Source organism: Cygnus atratus, chromosome 24, assembly GCF_013377495.2.
Source record: "Cygnus atratus isolate AKBS03 ecotype Queensland, Australia chromosome 24, CAtr_DNAZoo_HiC_assembly, whole genome shotgun sequence".
NCBI lineage: Eukaryota > Metazoa > Chordata > Aves > Anseriformes > Anatidae > Cygnus > Cygnus atratus.
The window spans coordinates 2,499,032-2,520,037 of record NC_066385.1 but is presented as its reverse complement, the minus strand read 5'-3'; the positions used below and the strand labels follow the sequence as shown (position 1 = coordinate 2,520,037).

Genomic DNA, 21,006 nt, shown 5'->3' with positions numbered 1-21,006 from the left:
CCCCTCAACTCATAGGTAGTAACAGGAAAGTCATATTTGCCAAACTGTCCTGGACAAAACCTGACTTATCCTCCTCAGAGAAAGCACCAGGTCTGCAAAGGAACGAATCCCAAAACTATCAGACATCATGGAAGACGAACGCATTTTTACATCTCACTAACAGTGACAAAACAAAAAGCAACCGCAGAAGAATACTTTTGAATAGCAGAAAAATTACACAAGTCATGTTTATGGGTTATAAAAGCCCTTTTATAAAGCCATTTTTAAACAAAACCAAAAAGTTTACAAAAGAAAATAAAAGATACAGAAGAATGAGTTGCTTAATATATTCCAAAAAGGAGAAAAATAAAAGAAGGGACACAATTCCAACATGCTGAACAATAAAGGGTTCTTTTTCCTTTTGTTTTTTTAATACAAAATACAAGCGAAGGATACACATACTTAAAACAGAGCTCAGGAGCAGGTATGCAGTCCTGGGAACCCTTCAATAAAAGCAAAGCAGGGTTTTGTTATTTTTTTCTTTACTTTCTTTGCAGGTACATACAGAGACTGGAATATGTAAAATTAAGTAGCACAAAAGACCATCACACAATTCTACCAATGAATGTTGCATCTATAAATTCACGAACATGGTCAACAGTCATGTTCACTTCAACCCCTTTTTAAAAAAAAGTGTTTTTTATTTTAAATAAAGCATTAATGTTACATTCAAACGTAACTCCTAGTACCATGCTGTAGATCTCAGTATTGTCAAGGTATTGCAGAAGTTGTCACCCCTATCAGGCCCAGTGATGACAGCCACGTCCGCGCACACACCCTGACCATGGGCCAGCAGCACTGGAGCACTATTTGCAGTTAGTTGCCCCTTTTCCTGGCCACTCTTGACGTTAAAAAAATAAAGTTAAATTAAAATGGATACGGAGGGTAACCGCAAAGAGCCTGATTTTTAGAAAAGCTCAACAGGGGGCTGCAAATACTCAAGACAAACATTTGTTGCATACCATGTTAACGATGCCTCGCTGAGAGCCAAAGGCCCAAAGGCCCTATCTGGAGTCTCTTCCTTCTCTACCTTCAAAGCGATAATTCAGGGTTTGCTGTGACATGATGTTCATGGTTAAACAAACAAAAAAAATTATGTAGCTCTTATTTACAGTTTTTGTAACAATTGCTTCTGCAGGAAAAAAAAAAGTAAAACAATTTCAGAACACAAAGGGAATAAGATGTCAGACACTCCCATGCGCGCACTCACACTCGCGCACTCACACACAAAATACTTCAGGGGCTTTTACACACATTACTCTGGCTTAAGCTGATTGAGTATTTCTCCATCCCACCCACTCCCCCTCCCAAAATATATATATAAAAAACCCTTGCCCCAATATACAAAGCATATGCACAATGGTGTTTGCAGTCACGCTGAGCATGCTCAGACCGATGGACCCATTCACTTCACTGCAGCTGAGGGGGCAGGCAGTTTACAGAGCTGTTTCCAATAGTGGTCGATACACAGAGGCAGCACGTAGTGAAAACTTGACTAGACTTAGAAATATTTGTGGTTTGTTTTTAATATAAAGAGTTCAATGAAAAGACATTCAAATGCCAGTCACCTACTGACGTGGGAAGTCTAAACCGAGGGTACACTTGATCTGGGGAGTCTTGAAAGGACACTGTCATCTTTCAGAGCTCTTAGATTCCTCACGGTACTTTTTAAAAATTCATCTTGGAAGTACGAATAGACTAGTTTAATTTTGCCTCCCAGTTTAATGCACAGAATTTGTATTTAAACCTCCCAAAACTATAGGAAAATATTCAAAGTTCAGGGAAAATTTTCTGTGTGATCATATACATATAGAATATATCATTTCCACAGATAGATGGGATCCCCCCCCAAACTAACACACCCTACATGCCAGCAACGTTTTTGTGACAGTGTCCCTTTATATATCTGCTTACATTTTCCATATCCTGCCTCCCCCAACAGATGAACATCCACTTCTCAAATACTTAAACTCATGGATCAGTTTGTGTTTTTTAAGAACCATGTGTTCAACAATATGATCTGTTATAAAAATAAACACTTCACAAACAAATTACATAAAGCAAAGCACCAGTTTCTACAGCTCAAAAGCTTCCAGCATGTTACAGTTTACTTCCCTCCCTCCTTAACCTGGGTGCCTCAGTGTCTATTGTACCATTGTGACCATCAACAGTGGAGGGTGAAAAAAAAACAGAAAAAAATATTCAAGTGCATCTTCTGCCACTGCCCTGGTAGTCCATCACCTGCGGGTGCAACCGTGTGGTGGCACAGGAGCTGAGCACGCTCAGAGCCATTACCTGGCATTCGTCACATTCCCTAGCAGAAGTCAGCTAAGGTGTACTGCTTCTCTCCCCACATACTCTTTTGCTTTGATAAAGTTAAAAGAAAAAAATAAGTTTCTTGGCTGCCATATTTCTAAGTCTTACTCTTACCCGGAATCCGTTCTAAAACCCATTCAGCTTGACACGTTTGGCATTCTCATGCTGATCAAATAGGAACTGAAACGAGTAATCTTTAGTATGAAAATCCAAGCAAGATTGCAAATCTTTCCTGATCAAGCCTTGTGGCCAGTCAAAGACAGCATGATTATACAAATATAAAACAAAATGTGGTCATGTGGATTCAGAAACAGAATGTACAGAGGGATATATAACAGAAGTTAGCAATGAACTACCATTTTAAGGGTGAGACCAGGGCAGGGCACTAAATTAACTGTATTTTGGAATAAATCTGTTTACCTCTCTGCAAAGGCTCCAAAACTACAGCTGTGTAACAGAAGACAATCTTTTCAAAGCCTTCTTCTGTGAATGAAACTTCCTGCTCCATGAAGAACTATTCATGCTCCTAGAGAAAGGCGTTTTTACAGCTTTCCTTCAAGAAATCAGAATGCTTAATACAAACGAATTAAAAAGGAGATTTAAAAATGTTAAGTCTGCCTCTACTTAAAAATGTGTACTAAAAAGAAAAGTTATGTATTAACCTTCACAATTATCTTCAATCTGTAAAAATGTAAACGGTGGTATTTTTAACCGAGTAACCGAGAAACCATTAGGGCTTAGTGTTTGCACAAATTAGCAAAACAGTAAGATATAGAAAAAGTTACAAAATCCCAGACGTAGTACAGGATTTACATAGTGTTTGGGTTGTGACACAATCTCAAAGATAGCATCATGCAGCCTGCAACAGCCATTAGAGATGAATATATGAGAAAACAGAACAGATTTACAGGATAAAGGGCCAAAACTGACAGGCATAAAATAATCCACAGTCCAGAACCTGAACTGAAAACAACAGAAACTTATTTTTCACAGCCTGAACTTAACTGTATTAGGGAAAAAATAAAAAACACCAAAAAACACAACAAACAAACATGTCTTAAGTGGTACTTACAAAATACACTCTTCAGAAAAAAAAACTGGTCTAGCAGGTAAAGAAACAACTGTTTGACCAGATCAACTAGAGGTATTCTGCATTTATGCAATTCTTGAAGATTTTAATACCAAAAAGAAACTAATACCCCCAGTAGGCTGTAACAACTTGAAACAGTCTGGACTGAAGGAGAACAACGATGTAGAATGCACTCAGGAAAAGTATATGCTACCCCCAAAATATCAATCCAAATGTTATTTAAAGTTTGGCCATTTATTGTCCCGTATTACCCAAGGAGCACTGGACTAGGAGCGCAGGGGATACAAGAAACTCTGCTCTCCCAGAAATCTAAAAGGTGGGAAGAGGTGTGGGAGAGGAGGTTACATTCACATCTTTTTCAAGACTGTTACTTGACTCCAGCCTTAAGCTGTTCTGCAAAGTTAAACCACTTAAAAAAAAAAAGATTTACAATGGAAACACCGATCATCTTTATTGTAATGGCAACAGTAGTTTCATTATAGTAAAGAATGTTAGAGAACTTAAATTTTAATAAGCCAAGGTAAAGTAATTTACCAGCCTCCATAAAATCCATGGCTATGAATCACACAAGACAATCACTCGGCTGTTATATTAATATTCCGTTCCGTAGTTTAGGCTCCACACTGTGCTCAGCATCTTCAGGCTCCCTATGCCATTCAGCCAAGTGTCCTTCCTGGTCATATTAGTGTGTCATATCTAAAAGCTCTCTAAAATCCAAACAGGATTAAAAATCTGGTAGCTCGTGCACCAGAAATCCAACTAATTAGCTGCCTTATGTTACCTTCAAGAGGCTGGTTACAAAACATGTATTTCAGTGACAAAAAAAAAGATGCAAAACTTGTCAGCTATAAAACAACGGTGAGCAACATACAGAAAGCACAAAGGGTTTAAGAAAAAAAATGGCAGGTCCAGTTTTTAATATCTCTACCAACATGGCAGCAACCTCCGTATTAGGGTTTGAAAACCAAGACTTCTGTACTTTTTTAAAAAAGGATATGGCTGCTTTGATAAACACATTAAAATGCCACCACACACATCTCAAGTTTCTTGCATTTAGAGGGACATCCTGCTTTTGTTATAAAACTATAGCCCTGCTACACTGCTTCCAAACCCCATTTCCTCCCAGCTTCACCCTTTAATACTGTTCCCTACTCCGTTCTTTTTAGGCTTAGGGAGCAGAATGACGACCAACAGTTAGAGGCAGACACGTCGATGTGGGAACAGAATGAGTGTAAAGCCCCCCATGCTGCCAGATGGAGGGATGAAGAAATGGAAGTGATACTGGGGTAATGTCACTAGCGATGGAAGTCTGCTGTCCAACACTGTAGCTGGAGAGGCTGAGAGACACGACTACATAGCCTTTCTGAGGACAGATGGAGGGAGAGAAGAGAAGCACTTCAGCGTGACTCATGGGATCCGAGACTGACCAGAGCATTACAGGAATCCTTTGCTTCACATTTATAAAAGGACATCCCTTGCCCCAAAAGCTAAAGAATTTAGTTTTATGTTGTCCGTTATTTTTCTCCTTGGAACAACTTTAAAGAAAACTTCCACAACACCAGATGGAAACCAGAGCTTTAAAAATTGTTTTCAATTTCTCTTCCTATTCCGCCCATCTATAGCCATCCCTGGAAGTAAAACAGAATTTATGGATGTGAGCAGCTTGTAGGCTGTGTATGTGAAATCGTATAGAACAAACTGCAATTTGCCTAAAGCAGAATAGTATTCTATCCAGCAAAGACAAAGAGATCTTGCATCCTAACTTGAGGGTCTTTTTCTCAATAAAGGACAGTGGACCATCTATAAGTCTCTTGATTGTTTTCCATTGAAAAGTTGCATGAATCCACGAAACACAGGTTTCCTCCCCATGTTTCCTCAACTGGAATTCCTATTAACTACATTTTTTTCTGAGAGAATGTACTTGTATCAACAAAACTGTTAAAGCATAGATTTTTGTTGTTGTTTTTTTTTTAACCACATACTCAAATACAGAATAATAGTTTTAAAGGACTCTTACCAGCACTGGGAAATCTATTCTACTTAACGATTTGTAAGTATGGTTTCCACGTATCAGTCTCAAACCTTATTGCTTCACAACTGCAGTATCCCTTGAAAAAAATATATATTTAAATGGTCTGTTAATTTGTCTCAAATGGCTTTCAGATTTGGTGGGGGGGAGGGAGAACGGAATGGCCAACAGAGAACAGTGACTTCAAAATATTACTGTATAAGGGTTTCCTCTTGTTAAAAAAAGGATACACTGTATTAAACAGCTGAAAGTAAAGACAGCATTCAAAGCCCATGAGTCAAGCCACAGCCAAAACCGTGTTCTACCCCTAAGTATGTTTTCTTTCCTTTTTCTTTTTTCTTTTTTTTTTTTTTTAAACAAAGATTTCCTCAACTGCCATTTAATCTTCACCAGAGGGTGCTTCATCTTCAGATCCCTCATCCCCTGACTTCTCTGGTGGAGGGCTGGCTGATTTTTTCTTTTCTGGGGGACTTTCAGGCTCTTCATCCTCTTCTTTGGGGGATGGGGTCTTTTCTTTTGTTGCCTTGGAAGCTGTGGGTCGGCCTGCCTTCCCTTTGCCTTTCACTGGACTGGGAGTCACTGAAAAAATAAAAGGCTTATATAAGTTATTATCGGCTACCAAGACAAGAAGGTGACATGGCTTCATACAAACAGGATTTACAAGACATTGCAGTAACAGGTTTCATTTTACTTTGACCAAACCACACGCAGGGTGTTTTATGCATTCCATTCAAAACTGAACGGAGTGAAAACAGCTAACAAGACTTTAGAACCATCTAATTGCAAGTCCTGACTGATTACTAGATATGATGTTATAAACTAACATAGCTAGCCTCTCGTCATACTAGTATATATGCCACTACCTATGATTCTGAGCTTCCTGCAACAGCCTATCAAGTTTTCCTTTGGTTCCAATTTCTCCACATTCTTCCACCCTGAAAACATCACAAAGACCAGGAGTTCCTGTCAAAGCCACAAATTGTATTATTTGGCTGCGATGCACAGAAAGTCAGACTTGCAGCACCTCAATAGAAGTTTTTAATCTACACGGGTTTTGCCAATGGGACATAGATACTAATTCAACCTCTTCATTAAGCAAGAATTAAAGCCACATTATTATTTTATTGCATTGCTTTAAACCATGGTAAGTTACTAGGTTACATGAACTAGCCCTTCAATATTATGCGTTAATGCCTACTGGCCCAAAATTTCCACCGAGTCTTCTACAGCAGAAAAATAAATACTAGTCTCTAAAACAAACTTCACAGCTCTGCTTAGACCCACCTGTAGCCTTTAGCCTGGGCTTAGGCATCTTCTTTTCTTTCCTCTCTGGCTTAGATTTCTTGGAGACCTTTTTATTTTTCTTCTTCGAACTGCCATAGTCACTATCATCATCATCTTCCATGAGGAAGTCTTCATCGCTTCCTGAATCTTCTGAAACAACAACAAAATTAAGCTTTAGAAGTCAAGGAAAGGAAGCAGAACAAAAAGCTGATATACATGCCAGTTAAACAGAGCAGTCAGAAGACCAAGACTCTGTGACCTTACGAGCTTCCACCCATCTGCGGTCTTAAGGAAATGTGACATAGCAGATGTCATACTGGTAGGGATAAAGTACTATAACAAAGCAGGTAAGTGTTTTGAGGACCTCAAAATATGCTCTAAGTAACCCATTCGAAAATAAAAAGAATCTCCTGACAGGGAGAAGTTAAGTGATCTTAATGCAATGGTACTCTTACCCCTTTCTGAAATCCTGTTTGCACTATTTCAAGAACTTGAAAAAGCGCAGTTCATAATGCAATTCATTACATGCTAGACTTATTTGTTCTCGTGAAAGAAACTGTCCTACTTTGATCAATCAAGGATAAAGTACTTTGACGTCTTTCCAGAAGTAGCAGCCATACCTCAAAACCGATGGGGGTAGCAAGAAGGAGCAAGAAACATTAAAATATGATAAGCAACCCTAAATGAGCATTATAAGAGACATACTGCTGCAAATTTGGAACAAAAGTTCTAGATGTCAAAAACGTAAGCTTGGTCTGCTGGACAGATATTCATTAACAAGTACATACTAAGGACAATTTGTGTTTTCATTGTCAAGTCAAAAAACAAACTCTGTTCCTTTTGTTGTTTGGCCCGACCCATAAACTTATGTTTGGTACCATACCCATGCCACATTGATTTCAACTTTTTATGACATGTTCCAGTACAATCCCAGTTACTCACTCTCCTGGAACTGTGCCTCATCATCCTCTTGTTCTTCTTCCTCACTACCCACATCATCCATAAGCATCTCTCGTTGTTTGGAAGCTGCTTTAGATGCTGCCTGTCTCTGCTGACGCACATTTTTGTGGTCTTCCTTCTCGTCCTCACTGTCCTCTGCAGCACAAAGTCACCATGTTATAACGAAGACACAAAACACAGGCCACCATATGTCTTCATCAGGTAGTGGGTGAGCAAGACAAAAGTCAAGTCCTTCATGAAAAAGTGAATCAAGGTGCTCAGTGAATAATTGAGCTGAGGAGAACATATTCAAGTAATCAAGTATGTTTCTGGGGTCATCCAACAATGACCCAGTGCAGCATCTTCCACTGTAGAGAGTAGCAACCCTTTTTACTAGAGCATTATTCCTCTGCCATCAATATTAACAGCCATATCGTTACTCACCAAGGAGAGTATTAAAGTATCTCTGAAGCAAAACATTATTTAAATCAGATCTATCACAAACTATGCTTAAAATGCACAATTATCACTACATGCCTAAAACACAGTAGCTCCTTACTGTGCAATCTGTAACTTGGTATTTTTAGCCACAATACTAAAGAACCTAAGAACTGTGAAAGCCCGCAGCTGAAGAATTATTTTCTCCCTCTTAAAATTTAAGAGACATGATGAATTATTACCCTCTTCATGCTACTTTACAAAATACGTGAAATGAATGCATACACAGTGCAGAACTGCCGCAACCCAATATAGGGATTGAATGCATCAATCAATAATAATACCGATTGAATACTGTACTTATCATAATGACTTTCTCAAAAAATTAAAATAATCATAGCAATCATTTCTTTACCTGCAGGCCTTTTCCTGGATTTAGAGGCTCTCTTATTCTTGTCTGGTTTAGCCTTTTTTCCTTTTTTGCTTTTTTGAGAACTCTCATAGTCACTGTCAGCTTTGCCATCATCTGCTCCTAAGTCATCATCTTCACTGCCAAAATCCTCATCTGGAAGGAAAAAGTGAGAATATGAAGTTTCTTCTATCACTCTGAAATATTGATGAGAACCCCAGAGAGGAGATTAACCTACATCTATCTACCTGTGAAGACAGTTTATGGCAGCATCATATTACACAAAACATACCTGTTATCCCAAACCAGGGCTGGAAACAACAAGCAGTAGAGGCAGCATCCAGCTTAAGATAAATGGGTTAGAAGAGTGCTTGCCTCCCTAAACAGAAGAACTTATTTCCCATGTCAAATCCTACCCCCATAACTTTCTTAAAAACTGGTCTTTATTTTGAAGGTAGCGTTACCAGTGCAACGCAGTTAGTTACCTGCCGAGTGTGAATCATCTTTCTTGGTCTTCACATCTTTTTCTTCTGAATCCTCACTGAATAGGAAAAAAAGAGAGGGTTTAACTGGTGCTTTAACCAGTCATTTGCTGTACAGAAAATAGAATTTTTTTGAGAGCAAACTGATCTCTAGGCCAGGAATATGCACTTTTCCTGGACATTACCACGTTATACTTCAGCATTACTCAGAAGCATATGTAGTTACTATGGTTAGAAATTTCAAATTCCTAATCACGTACATATTTAAGCAGAGTCAAGGGAATCAACCAGGAAGTAATAAGGATGAGATGAACCATGCATTTTGATCCAAAACCTACCAACAATCCAGACATCGTCCATTTTACAATTAGGATTTTGAAGTTTTATATGCTAATACATGACTGAGTCTATAGATGGAGTAAAGTTTTATTCTGAATAGATTTACAGAATCATCACCTGTCTTCATCTCACTGTTTTCTTTGGAGTTCTTCATTCTGCCTAACCAGCTACCTGGCACATAGTTGGTCTGCAAGCTCTCAGATGATCTGATCTCTGACAGACTTTCCCCAACCCCCTCTAGTGGTTTCAATCCTCATTAGAGGCTTCCACCATCAAGGAAGTACTAATGTTTGTTCTTATTCAAATCCCCATCATTTGTCATTAGCGCTGTCCAGAGAAGGTTTTCCTCCCAGCACACTGTCAGAGAATAAGTGTTTTAAACAGGAATGGTGAATATTGTGTCGAAGGCCACTGATGTACAACATATGTTTCAGGAATGGTTGAACTGCACGTTCTGGCAAAGGTCAGGAAACACAACAGACCAAAGCTTTGCTACATTCAGGTTTGGCAGTTGGCGCTGACACACGATATTTCTGAAGAATACTAATAGTTTAGATAACATATTATACTACAGCCCTGTAGGCCCATTTGTTTTCCAGTCTCAGAGACAACTGTGCATTTCAAATCACTTAAACACGCACACTTGTGTCCCACTCAGGCCCTCCGTAATGTTTGTAATACAAACAGAAGTGTTCTTACTTAAATACCCCCAAAGCTAACGGGACATGATGGTCAACTACTTCATTACTTTGGGAGCTCCCTAGCCTCGTTCTTTATACAATGTCATACCTACTAAAGTTTTTATTTCTGGCATTACAGCATTTGCGAGCACTTCTCTGGCAGACTGACCTCTAGAATTTCCGTAAGTGCTGCACGAGCAGAACACATACACTGGCCTAAGCAAACTGTGTCAATCTGTCAAGCTATGGATGAACTAGATTTATCCAGAAACGTAGGTAGATGTCAGAAGTACTTGCATAACATCAGTTTTGCATTAGATCTCTATCCATCATTTGTGTCAAAACAGTGCAATGCGTGTTTGGAGTGGCAACAGGAAACAATTGCTTGGCTTTTCTTTCCTGAAAACAGTTCCAAGATAAGAACAGTGTTTGCATCTTCAGGGCAATTAAAAGCTGGGGTGAAAATCGCCTGTCCCTCTCAGTTCACAACAGCGAGGAACCCATTCAAACATTCCCATGCCTATATTCAGCTTTCACCTTATAGCACAGGAGCGTAAGGAAAAAGATGGAGAGAAACCTCCTAAGCATACCCCCTGGCAAGTTTGCTACATTCCACCCAAACAATCCGAGACAGTTAAGAAATACCTTGGGTTTGTATAGTAAGAACCAGCTGGCAGACCCTCCATGTTGATGTCTGTCATGAAAGCAGTCAATTTATTTAATAGGCCTGCTTTTATCACCTTTAGGCAACCACTTGCTGATCGTAGTTACTGTGAAACGTTAGATACCTTCACTCTAATAGTGGAAGTCTTTCCTGCAGTAGGATGTCGCTTAGAATTCAGTCACTTGACATTGTCAGAGCAACTTGGTTATCAAAACAAGATGGTTTCTGAATTTGACAAAACAGGAAACGAAAAACAAAGAACCACAAAACTAACAAACGGCCCCTACTACTGCTGCCATTGTACTTGCCCCATTTAATCTTTAACCAGAGGAATGCTGTGAGCATACCAAAAAAACATGGAAAATTAAACGCATCTACGCACTATCTTACCTGGATAATTGTACCAGTTGCCAATTTTTGTAACTCATATCATGTTCCTTGCCATTCCAACTGCCTAGATCTGGAAAGCGCTTTTTTTTTTTTAATGCCGAAGCACTAGTGACAAGTACTTTACACATGATTTCCCTGCCAACTCAAATAAGAACGAACCACCTCAATGTCCAAGCTGGTTATGCAAGCTTTGTGATCGAGAGCTCTTACACTGCAGCCTCTGAATTGCACTTACAATCACTCCTCTCAGAAGATACTGCTCCCCACATGCAAGAAAGGTTTGCAGACATGTTCTTAACAGATGAAGTGATTCTTTTACCTGTCCTCCTGAGAATTCTTCCCAGATCGCCTCTTGTTTTTAGCCTCCCGGGGAGACGAACGGATTTTCTTGGATGGGGGACCTGAATCTCTTCCATAATCTTCATCTGGATAGGACAGCAGAAAATGGTTTTGAATCAAACCCTTAGCTCCCAGCAAATTGACTCACAGCTCCACAGCAAAAAGACTTCCTCCGTTATATCTTAAACTGACCACTTCAGGCATATCAAAAAGCAGCCCTTAAAAAAATAAACAATCACAGATCTTAAAAGAAAACTTTACAGAAGTCCTGTCTTAAACTAGTGATTTACCTTTTCTTCCAGCAGCAGCATAATAAAAATGCTGCACGCAATCAAGTCTGAAACGTACCAAAATGCCTCACAAGAGACACTATCTTAATTTTACAGCTAGTTAGAAACACAAAGTTATTAAGAAAACCTATTCGCAGTTGACATTTGTACACACCTCTCTATGCTTTTAACAACAAGAAGTTTATTTACTGTCCTCTGATGGGAACAGTATATCACTACTGAGCAATTTACGGTGTAAGTTTTTACAACTATTACACAATACAAGCAACAGGACTGCAATTAAGAGCTATGCATATTTGTTTCCATTAATTATCAATGTAATCTCCCTTAGGAAACAGTAGCAGTATGTCTATTTTCTAAGAACATAAAACATATTCCATATGGCTTCCAGAAATATTTCATTAATTCACGCAGAACAGAATATACAAAGATTATTTTTCGTGCAATTCACGAAAATGCCTGACATTATGGAATTAACTAAAGTCCACTAAATAAACTGAAAACATATTTTACTCTAGAAAAAAAAAGTGGCATCAGGGGGATTTTACCACAGAACATAACATAGACCAAGGAAGAATACAGTTGCTGCCAACAGCCTAAAGGCACTACAACAATGCAAGCATTAAATAATAAGATTTCTATCACCATTGTTTGTTTAATACAAAACATACGAGAATCATTATATTTTCAAATGTTCATTAACGGTTCAGAGACTGAAGAGCAGAAAGTCTTTAGAATTTAGGTTAAAGATGTGACTAGAAGCAACACAATTAATATGCAAAGCCATAAATGAACAGCTGTAGCCCAAGGATATTATACTGTTAAGAACAAAGTCATTTACCAGCATCATCTGATTCCTGAAACTGGGAGTAATCGACCACCTTCCTGTTCCTGTTAAAATGAAGGGAATAAATAAATCAGCAATTCGTACTCTCAGAGGTACAAAAGCTTTCTTAAAGTAAGAACGCACCACATTCTTGTTTCCAGCGTAGGATTTGTAGCCCAAGAAAACTTATTTATGTAAGCCATCTCCACCTTTGAAGTCTCAAAAGAAAACACGGTATATTCAAGCATTTTCCTAGGGACCTATCACAGCAGACTGAATTATAGTCTAAGAATTCAAAGGTGATTTTTGATAAGCAGCACTCTTACGGCTCATGACTGCAGTGACAAAGAGCCACCTTAACCTGTGTTACGCGGTTCTTTCATTATTCAAACTATACATGTATCATTGCTCCAACTACAGCAGAGAAAGCACTCTTTAAAAGCAGTTTCCAAAGATTAAAAAGCATTTTAGAAAAGCAGCACCCAAAGATTAAAGATGCATTTAAAGAATGCATCGGCCTCAACTTTCTTAAGACAGAGCTGCCCCTCACCCTGTTTCAAAGCTGTGCACAGACCCACACTTCTGTTACTGCATCAGCAGCTTCGCTGCTCCCTAACCAAGCTGCAAGTCCCCCAGGTAACCAGGTACCCTTAACAGGGCAAATACAACGGCTGATGACAGACAAAATTAGGCAACTACATAAGCAGCTCTTACTGAAAGCAATGCCTCACTCACCAACAAAACCTGCTTCTCAAACTTACTTGCATTTAATATTTTAGGTTTCTGTAGTTGTTGGCTAGTTTTTCAGCACCCTTTGCTTTACTGACAAGTTTTAACTGCCCCGTGGTCCAGCTGCTCAGGGGAACCAAGACAGCACTGCACTGCAGATCCAGCTGGCAACACCTGGGTCAGGGGCAGATTCCAAACACCCTCCTCTTCTGGAGGATGTGCAATGTAAGGAGGAAGAGCAGCTGAAGGCATCAGAGATTTAGCCCTCCTTCCTGTCTCCACTTTTGCTTTTTTTTTTTTTTTTTTGAAAACAATCCCTTTGACCCAAGGCCAGTGAAGAACTAAATTTGGAAGTCTCCAACACATGAGCTCACTTTTACACGTAGAAAAAAGTTGGGCAAGTGTGAGGTGAAGCGACCTACCCAGCATCACAGACTCGAGAACCGCTGCAAGCAGAAGGCAACACGCAAACCACGATGCCTTCCCTTCTAAACAAGCCTGCTGAATTCCACGTGCACTTTGCCGAACTGCGCTGCATTTCGGGATTATCATCACCCACTGCTGATAAGACTGCCCAGCTGAATGATACGCAAAAGTCATTGTTGTGTGCTGGCTGTTGACCAATTAGAAACCAATTAAAAGCCTCCCTCCTGTACAAGCACCTCTATTTATGGCTTACAGCAGCAGCCTTCAGAAGAGGAAGCAGCATAATTACTTTATTTCAAGCCTACATAAAGCCTCTTCAGCTCCAAACAACAACAAAAAACCACAGCTAACAAAAGGCAAGACCAGTCATTCGACTTCCACAGGTTGAATCCCATCCAAGCTCCAGGGTAAACGTGAGCAGAACAAAGTACAACAGCACCGTGCTACAGAGCACTGCCCGCTCACCAGCAGCCCAAATTCAGTACAGCACCGACTCAGAAAGGCTCGCCATGGTGTACCATCTAGGTGAGGCCTCACACGCGGCCTCCTTTCCAACAGGAAGGCTTCCTGAAGACCGCCTCCTGCCCGCAGGTGGAAAACTAACAGAAAATCCAGTTTATTTTGGTAAGCATCTGAAGAATAATAAAGCTCCTAAATAAGATGTTTGATTTGGTCTAAGGTTTTGGGTATTATGCTTTTCTCTAAAAGTTTAAGCAGGGAAAATGAGGTAGAATTGCTACCTATTCTGTCCTAGCAGCTTTGTAAAGCAATAGTTTTGGACATCACTTCACTAACAAGCAAAATGGGAATCGCAATATTGTCACCTTGCAGTACGTTGGTCATACACAGCTTCATCTTCCTGATTTCCGTTAAAGGTCCATACTAAATCAAATACTAAAAGTGTGACACAGTAAGATAAAACAAAACAAAAAAAAATCTGTCCCTCCTCTTTCTCAGCACTGTACCTTATCTGTTTTCAGCTGGAGAGCAAGTTCTGCTACGCTCTCACAATCTGGTCTAGAGGATCAGGGATGCTTGTACCATACAGAAAAATCACTACGGCAGAAGCAAACAAGAAGGAAGGCCACCTGGCTGGAGTTTATTTTGCAGGACAAAGAGTAGGGTGAAAGAAAGAAGGGATGCCTACACTGATATTACTGAACACAGAAATCTCTAAGTCTTCCCACCAGAGCCAGAGAAGCTCACAAGAGCAGAAACATGAAACAAGAACTGCTTTTCCATCTGCCATTCTTCTCACTCTGCTCAGCATTCACCCCATTTAGTTCTACTTACATTTCTCTTTATAACTGCGAGCAGCACTGTGGTGCAATGCTTAACGGCTACAAGCATACAAAGACTGCATGCTTCATTAAACCCAAGTGATAAAGACAGGTAAGTTCACCAGAGTTGAGATCCAAGGGAAAAAACAGAAAACCCCCCTTGCTGTTTTTTCAATGAGGAGCACCTCTTTGCCCCTAGCAGACACTAAAAGATGTTAAGGCAAGCAACTAGACATGAAAATAAACTGCAAAAATTCAGTTAGACTGAGCATAAAAAGACAGTCTAGTAGACATTTGGGATGGATATTGTTCAATCTGGTTTAAAACACATTGAAATTGTAAAATAACTTACTTGCTAATTCAGCCTAACATGTAAAGTGTGCACGCAAGGGATACTGGGGGAGGAAAGGTACAGAGAGAAGTCCTGAGAGCTTAAGTTTTGGTACCAGCTGACAGTCCTGTACTTCTGAAATAAAGAGTAACTCATCCAGAAACCCACTAACACATTACGCTGGAAGCACATGGTTAACTCAAGTAATACTCAAGTAATTTAATAAGAACTCAAAACAGCACAGGAGTTCTTACAGCTCATGCTTGATGCTTATCAGACTGAAATCAATTTTAAAATGATGAAAAGCAATATCATCATTCAAAAGGCTCGCTAAATACCTATACAAGCGGTTAAGGACTGTACATCATCTCATCTTCAGCTAATGAAGTCCCTCAAAAACCATGTTTACAAATTAACATATCAGAATTCAAAGTAATAATCAGTTAGAAAGATTTTCTTTAAAAAATATATATGTAAAAGGGAATGTTTAGATCCCTGCGTATTTCCACAGGCAGTAAACCACACAGTTTAAAGTTTAAAAAAAATACATACACATCCTAAGCAAAGCCTAGAGGAGTATTCAAAAAGCTAGTAACTGGGCTCACCATGCAGTGCAGAAGAGTGTTTAGGTCAAGTGATTATCAGCAGAAATAATCTATTCTCTTACACAATTTGAGAAGTAAAATGAACGAGAGACTAAACGGTTACAGAGGTTTTTGTTTTGTTTTAACTACAGCATGTAACTCTCAAACCAATTTGTGGAAGAAGCTGTTGACCTTCCCTCCGGCTCAGGGCCTGGCACAGACACAGTGGTCAGTTTCACTTTCTGGTTCTCATTCCGGGGTAAAGCTGTCCTGCTCCACGGGCAACAGCCTACCAACAAACACCGCCCTTAAAAGCACTGCTTTGGTGCCTTTTTATATAGATAGCAAAAAGAGAGATAGGAAGTATTTCTTATAGGTGTTTTCAAAGTTGTGCAAAACAAATAGGCAGCGCTAGACTCAGGCCTTAAATAAACAGACATTAACTTATAATTACGTGTCAGAAGTCGAAACATTGAAGCCTAGTGCCAGTTATGTACCTAAAGCACGTCACTATGGTGTTAGTCTATTTAAAAATTGGCACAACTGTACTCAGACAGGACTCACCGACTAGAGGTTCCCAATTACAGAGGTCATTGTTTGGGTCTGGACTTGGTGTAACTCCAAACGTCTGTAAGACTAGGCACTGCTCATGGTATCTGCAGAATTTTTAGGGATACACATGACTTGAAACTCCGTAAAACAATTAAATGATTTATGCAGCAACAGTTTTAGCAGCTTTGTGCCCATCCATCCTCCATTTGAACTTAACTACAAATGAGAAGATTTTAACATACAATATAGAAATATTCTGATGCAAAGGGGAAAAACAAAGGAAAAAACAAAAAAAGCCAATTCTGCAACCTGCACTGCTCCTGGAAAACTGATTTTTGTTGTACTTCTCCCTTGCTCTTTGTTTCTCTTTAGATTGAAAGTTCTCAGAGCAAGGCCCATGCCTCTTTATTTATCTGCGAAGTATCTTGCTCATCCCTGGACATTACCACTCATTATTATTCAAGTCAAATGCCAATCCCAAGGAAGTTTTCCTTTCCTGCTAGCCCACGAAAGTTATCCAGAATCTCACTATTTATATTTTATGTTGCCCAGGTACAACAGCAGCAACAAGGCAAGTTATATTTAATAGATATTTTTTTTTCCCCTGCAACTAAACTTTCAAAGAGCCACCCTTCCACTGTAGTGCCAATGCAAGACTGGAAGTTACTAATAAAGAGCTAAGCGCATAAAGCTATAAAGCCCTGAAATACAGACAGATATCCATTCATAACTGGCTTCAATCTTCAAACAAACAGAAAACCACTCTGATTTCAATACCTGCCCACAGTTTCATTTTGCAGTGCCTCCAGGAGAGGAGCACCAGCAAGTGAAAGTGACCAGTGCGGAGCAGCAAACGGGAACTCCCCCAAATTCAAAGTCAAAATTCTCACTTAAAATACATTAATTGACGCTGTGTATAAAAATGAGGGCTCAACATTCTCATCTCATTTGTATTCAGGAATAGATAAGGACATAGTAATGTAACCAGCAGCTCTAAATGCCCATGGCAGCATTTCAGAAGTTAGCCACATGGTGCAGAAGTTCAGTAGCTGTAGGAGGTTCCTTTCCTTTTCACTACTTGCCATTTTCTAACAATAGTGCAGATACCATCATTATCCACCGAAGAGCAGTCTAATTGCATAAAAAGTATTTGGTTCTGAATTAACACACAAGAAACCTGTAAATACCTGGGCTTCATTGCTACTTAATTACACGAAACTGAAATCAACAACCAGACTCAGTCTTAAGACAGTCCTCTAATGATGAGTAGAAACTAGGGGTATCTGTCAGGTTTTATAAAGCCCATTGTTTTAAGTGCATATATATTCACTAGAAACCAGTGGACATACTAAATTAACTCTTTTGAATTAATTTAGTTAAATTAGATCACCAAATCTGATTCCGATGGAGAACTTCTCACCAGACTCCCCTATTATCAACAGTAAGATAACCAGGAAAAAAGTTGTTGCGTAATTTTAAAAGTTTTGGATTTTCACCTCTGATCAGAGTTCTCCAGTTCTGCACTAGAGGTTCTCTACTTCTACCAAGCAGAGCAGCACAATGTAATAGCTTCTGAAGATTTACGTTTTTCGCCTGAAAGGGCTACTAAAACCAGCTAGATAGTGGATTGCTACATCTACTGCTGGCACGTGCCAACAGGTATTCTGCTACTACAAGTACACGCTGGACTTTGGCACGGAGTTTTGCTGTATGCCAGTGCCTGTCAACTGCAAGCAAGACAAGCCAGGTCTTTCACAACACTGCAGGATTTTACAGAATTCTTTTAGTTTAGAAAAGGTTGCTTACAAAGATACGCGACACCAGAAACCTTACGAACTATACCTTTAAAGATACAACACTTTCCTTACCTGTAGCAAGACTCCAGTGCTGGCAAGTAAATCACCAGCAGACCGTACACTGAAGTGTCACAGTGAGCAGCAAAGTCACATCACCACTGCATTTCAGGACACAGGCACTGTCATTCAACATCAGACCACTAGTCCATCTAGTCCAACATCCTGTCTTACAAAAGGCCAAAAACTGATGCTTCAGAGCACGGTATGCACAGTCCTGTTCATCACCTTTTAAACCCGAGGTAATTCCCTAGGAGTGGAACTTGGAGCTTTATCCACCCCTTACTTTAGCATGCAGGAATACACTACTGGTTAAAAGAAAAAAAAAAAAGCTATCGAATAACAACTGTTTCACTAATCAGCATGCCAAACCTCCTGATTTTGTGAAGTAGCCCTAAATCTACATTTAAACTCTTACATATTAGAGATATGACTTAAATCCAGAGTTACCACATATATACACGTGTACGTTTAAGCAGGTAAGAGGCTCTAGTTATAACATAAGCCTTAGGACTGCAACAAGTTAACAGAGCACACATTATGACACATCTTACCTCTCCTGCAAAGAGCATTTAAACCCCGAGCTCGCTCCCGGGGCACTCCCCGGGGCAAAGCAAAGACGAACGCGCTCCGGGCTTGGGGCACGGCAACTTCTGCACGCCGCCACTATTCAACCCCAAACTCCAGGCACGGAGCTGCCTTCTCCTTCCTCCTCCTCCTCCCGCAGCCCCCCAGCGGGCGGTGGGGCTGGGGGGCAGCGGGAGGGGGGCGCCCGGTTGAGGAGGAGGAGAAGCAGGAGAGGAGGAGGAGGAGAGGGAGAGGAGGACAGCAGCAGGAGGAGGAGGAAAGGAGGCGGCGGCCGCCGCGGCTCCTCCCCTCAGCGTGGTCCAGGCGGCCCGCACAGCCCCGCTCCCCCTGCCCGCAGCCCCCGGCCCGCAGCCGCCGCCGAGCCCCGCGGCTCCGAAATGGCGCCGGGCCCCCGCTCGCTGCCGGCCCCAAGTGGGTCACGGCGAAAAATCCTTTTTTTTTTTTTTTAATTTTTTTTCCTTTTTACCCCCCCCCACCGCAAAATGTGGGACGCCGCCCGCCGCGGGCCTCCCCTTCCCACAACCCCCCCACCACAGCAGCGCCTCTCGCCCGCGCTACCGAGCAATAATTGCAAATAAAGTTAAAAAGAAATAAAAATATGAGAGAAAAGCGGGGGGGGGGGGGTAGAGCGGCCTCCCCCAGCCCTGGCTGCAGCCTCCCGGCCTCGCCGCCCCTCCGGCAGCGGCCCTGGGGCTGCGGCGGGGCCCGGCCGGGCCTGAGGCGAGGCGTGGGGCCGGGGGGGCCCGGAGGGAGCCGAGGGGGGGCCGGGCAGCGGCGGGGCCGGGCCCCGGAGGGCGGCGGCGGGAGGAGGAGGAGGAGGAGGAGGAGGAGGGAGGCGGGAGCGGGGCCTCCGCGCTGCCAAGGACTCACCTGACAGGCCTCGACATTTTCCCCGGCGCTTCGGGCCCGGCCCGGGGGACGTCGCCCTCAACCGAAGGGCAAAAAAAAAAAAAAAGGGAAAAACCGAAAAACTAATAATAATAAAAAAAAAAAAACACCACCCAACCGGCCGCTCGGTGCGGGCTCCGCGTCGCCCGTCCCCTCCCTGAAGCGGGAGCCCCGGGCCCAGCGCCTCAGGCCGACAGTGCCGGAGCCGCCTCTCTCAGCCCCCTCAGGGGGGAGCCGCCGGAGCCGCCGCCGCCGTGCGTGGGCCGCGCGCCCCCGCCCCGCTCCCCGCCGCCGCCCGGCCCGGCCCCGCCGCCGCTCGCCGCTCCCCCCCGCAAAATGGTCGCGTTCGCACCGCCGAGAGGATGCGAGCGGGGGGGCGGCGCAGCCTACCCCGCTGGCACCGCCTCCTCCGCCGCTCATTGGCCGCCCGCGCGGCCCCGCCGCGCGCCATTGGTCAGTTCGAACCATCACGGCCGGGAGGCCCCGCCCCTCTCGTCGCCGCGGGGAGGGGGGCGAGGACGCCCCACACGCTCAAGCTGCTGTGAGCCGCGCGGCGGGGCCGCGGAGCCGCCGGCAGATTCGACACCGGCTCCGCCTCCCCGCGTTTCCCCCGCTCCTCCTCCCCGCCGCCCCGCCGCCCCTCCGCCGGAGGTACCCGTCCCGATTTTTTTTTAATTTTTATTTTATTTTTTTCCCCGGGGCGCGGGCGGCTGCGAGGCGCGGCGGGGTGGGATCGGCAGATTCGCCGCGCGGGGAGGGGAGGGGGGGGTGGCGTGGTTTTGGAGGGAAAACGCGGGGAAGCGCCGCGCCGCCCCGCCGCCCCTCAGCGCCTCGGGGCCGGGCCCGCGGAGCCCCTCGCCTCAGAGACCGGCCCCTGAGGACCCCCGTCCCCTCAGGCACCGGCCCCGCAGCCCCTCATCAGCTCAGGGCCGGGCCCACGGAGCCCCCTCACCTCAGGCACCGGCCCCGCAGCCCCACATCACCTCAGGATCGGGCCCACGGAGCCCCCATCGCCTCAGGGCCGGGCTCACGGAGCCCCATCACCTCAGGACCCGGCCCCGCAGCCCCCCGTCACCTCAGGGTCCGGCCCCGAGGCCCCCCTCGCCTCACGCCGTGCCTTAGGGGGCTGCGGGGCCCCGGCCCTGAGGCGATGCGGGGTTGGGCGCAGCTTAGGCAGCGAGGTTAGAGCAAGGCGGCGGCCCCTTTGTCATGGCAGCCTGC

The 21,006-nt window shown here is 42.9% G+C and overlaps 1 protein-coding gene across 2 annotated transcripts; it reads right to left on the bottom strand.

Moving 5' to 3' along the window:
* Positions 1-388: 388 nt before the first annotated feature.
* Positions 389-20,178, bottom strand: NUCKS1 (nuclear casein kinase and cyclin dependent kinase substrate 1). Of its 2 annotated transcripts, none has more exons than XM_035561498.2 (8): positions 19,768-20,178; positions 12,570-12,619; positions 11,419-11,524; positions 9,030-9,085; positions 8,551-8,700; positions 7,701-7,853; positions 6,759-6,908; positions 389-6,053 (listed from the first exon to the last, which is right to left on the bottom strand). In XM_035561498.2, exons 1-8 carry the CDS (start codon positions 19,782-19,784, stop codon positions 5,854-5,856), a joined length of 882 nt encoding a protein of 293 aa, XP_035417391.1. In that variant the 5' UTR covers positions 19,785-20,178; the 3' UTR covers positions 389-5,853. The 2 variants fall into 2 exon arrangements, with proteins under 2 accessions (XP_035417391.1, XP_035417393.1); XM_035561500.2 differs by having other exon boundaries at positions 6,759-6,905; positions 19,768-20,110.
* Between the last annotated feature and the right edge of the window lie 828 nt (positions 20,179-21,006).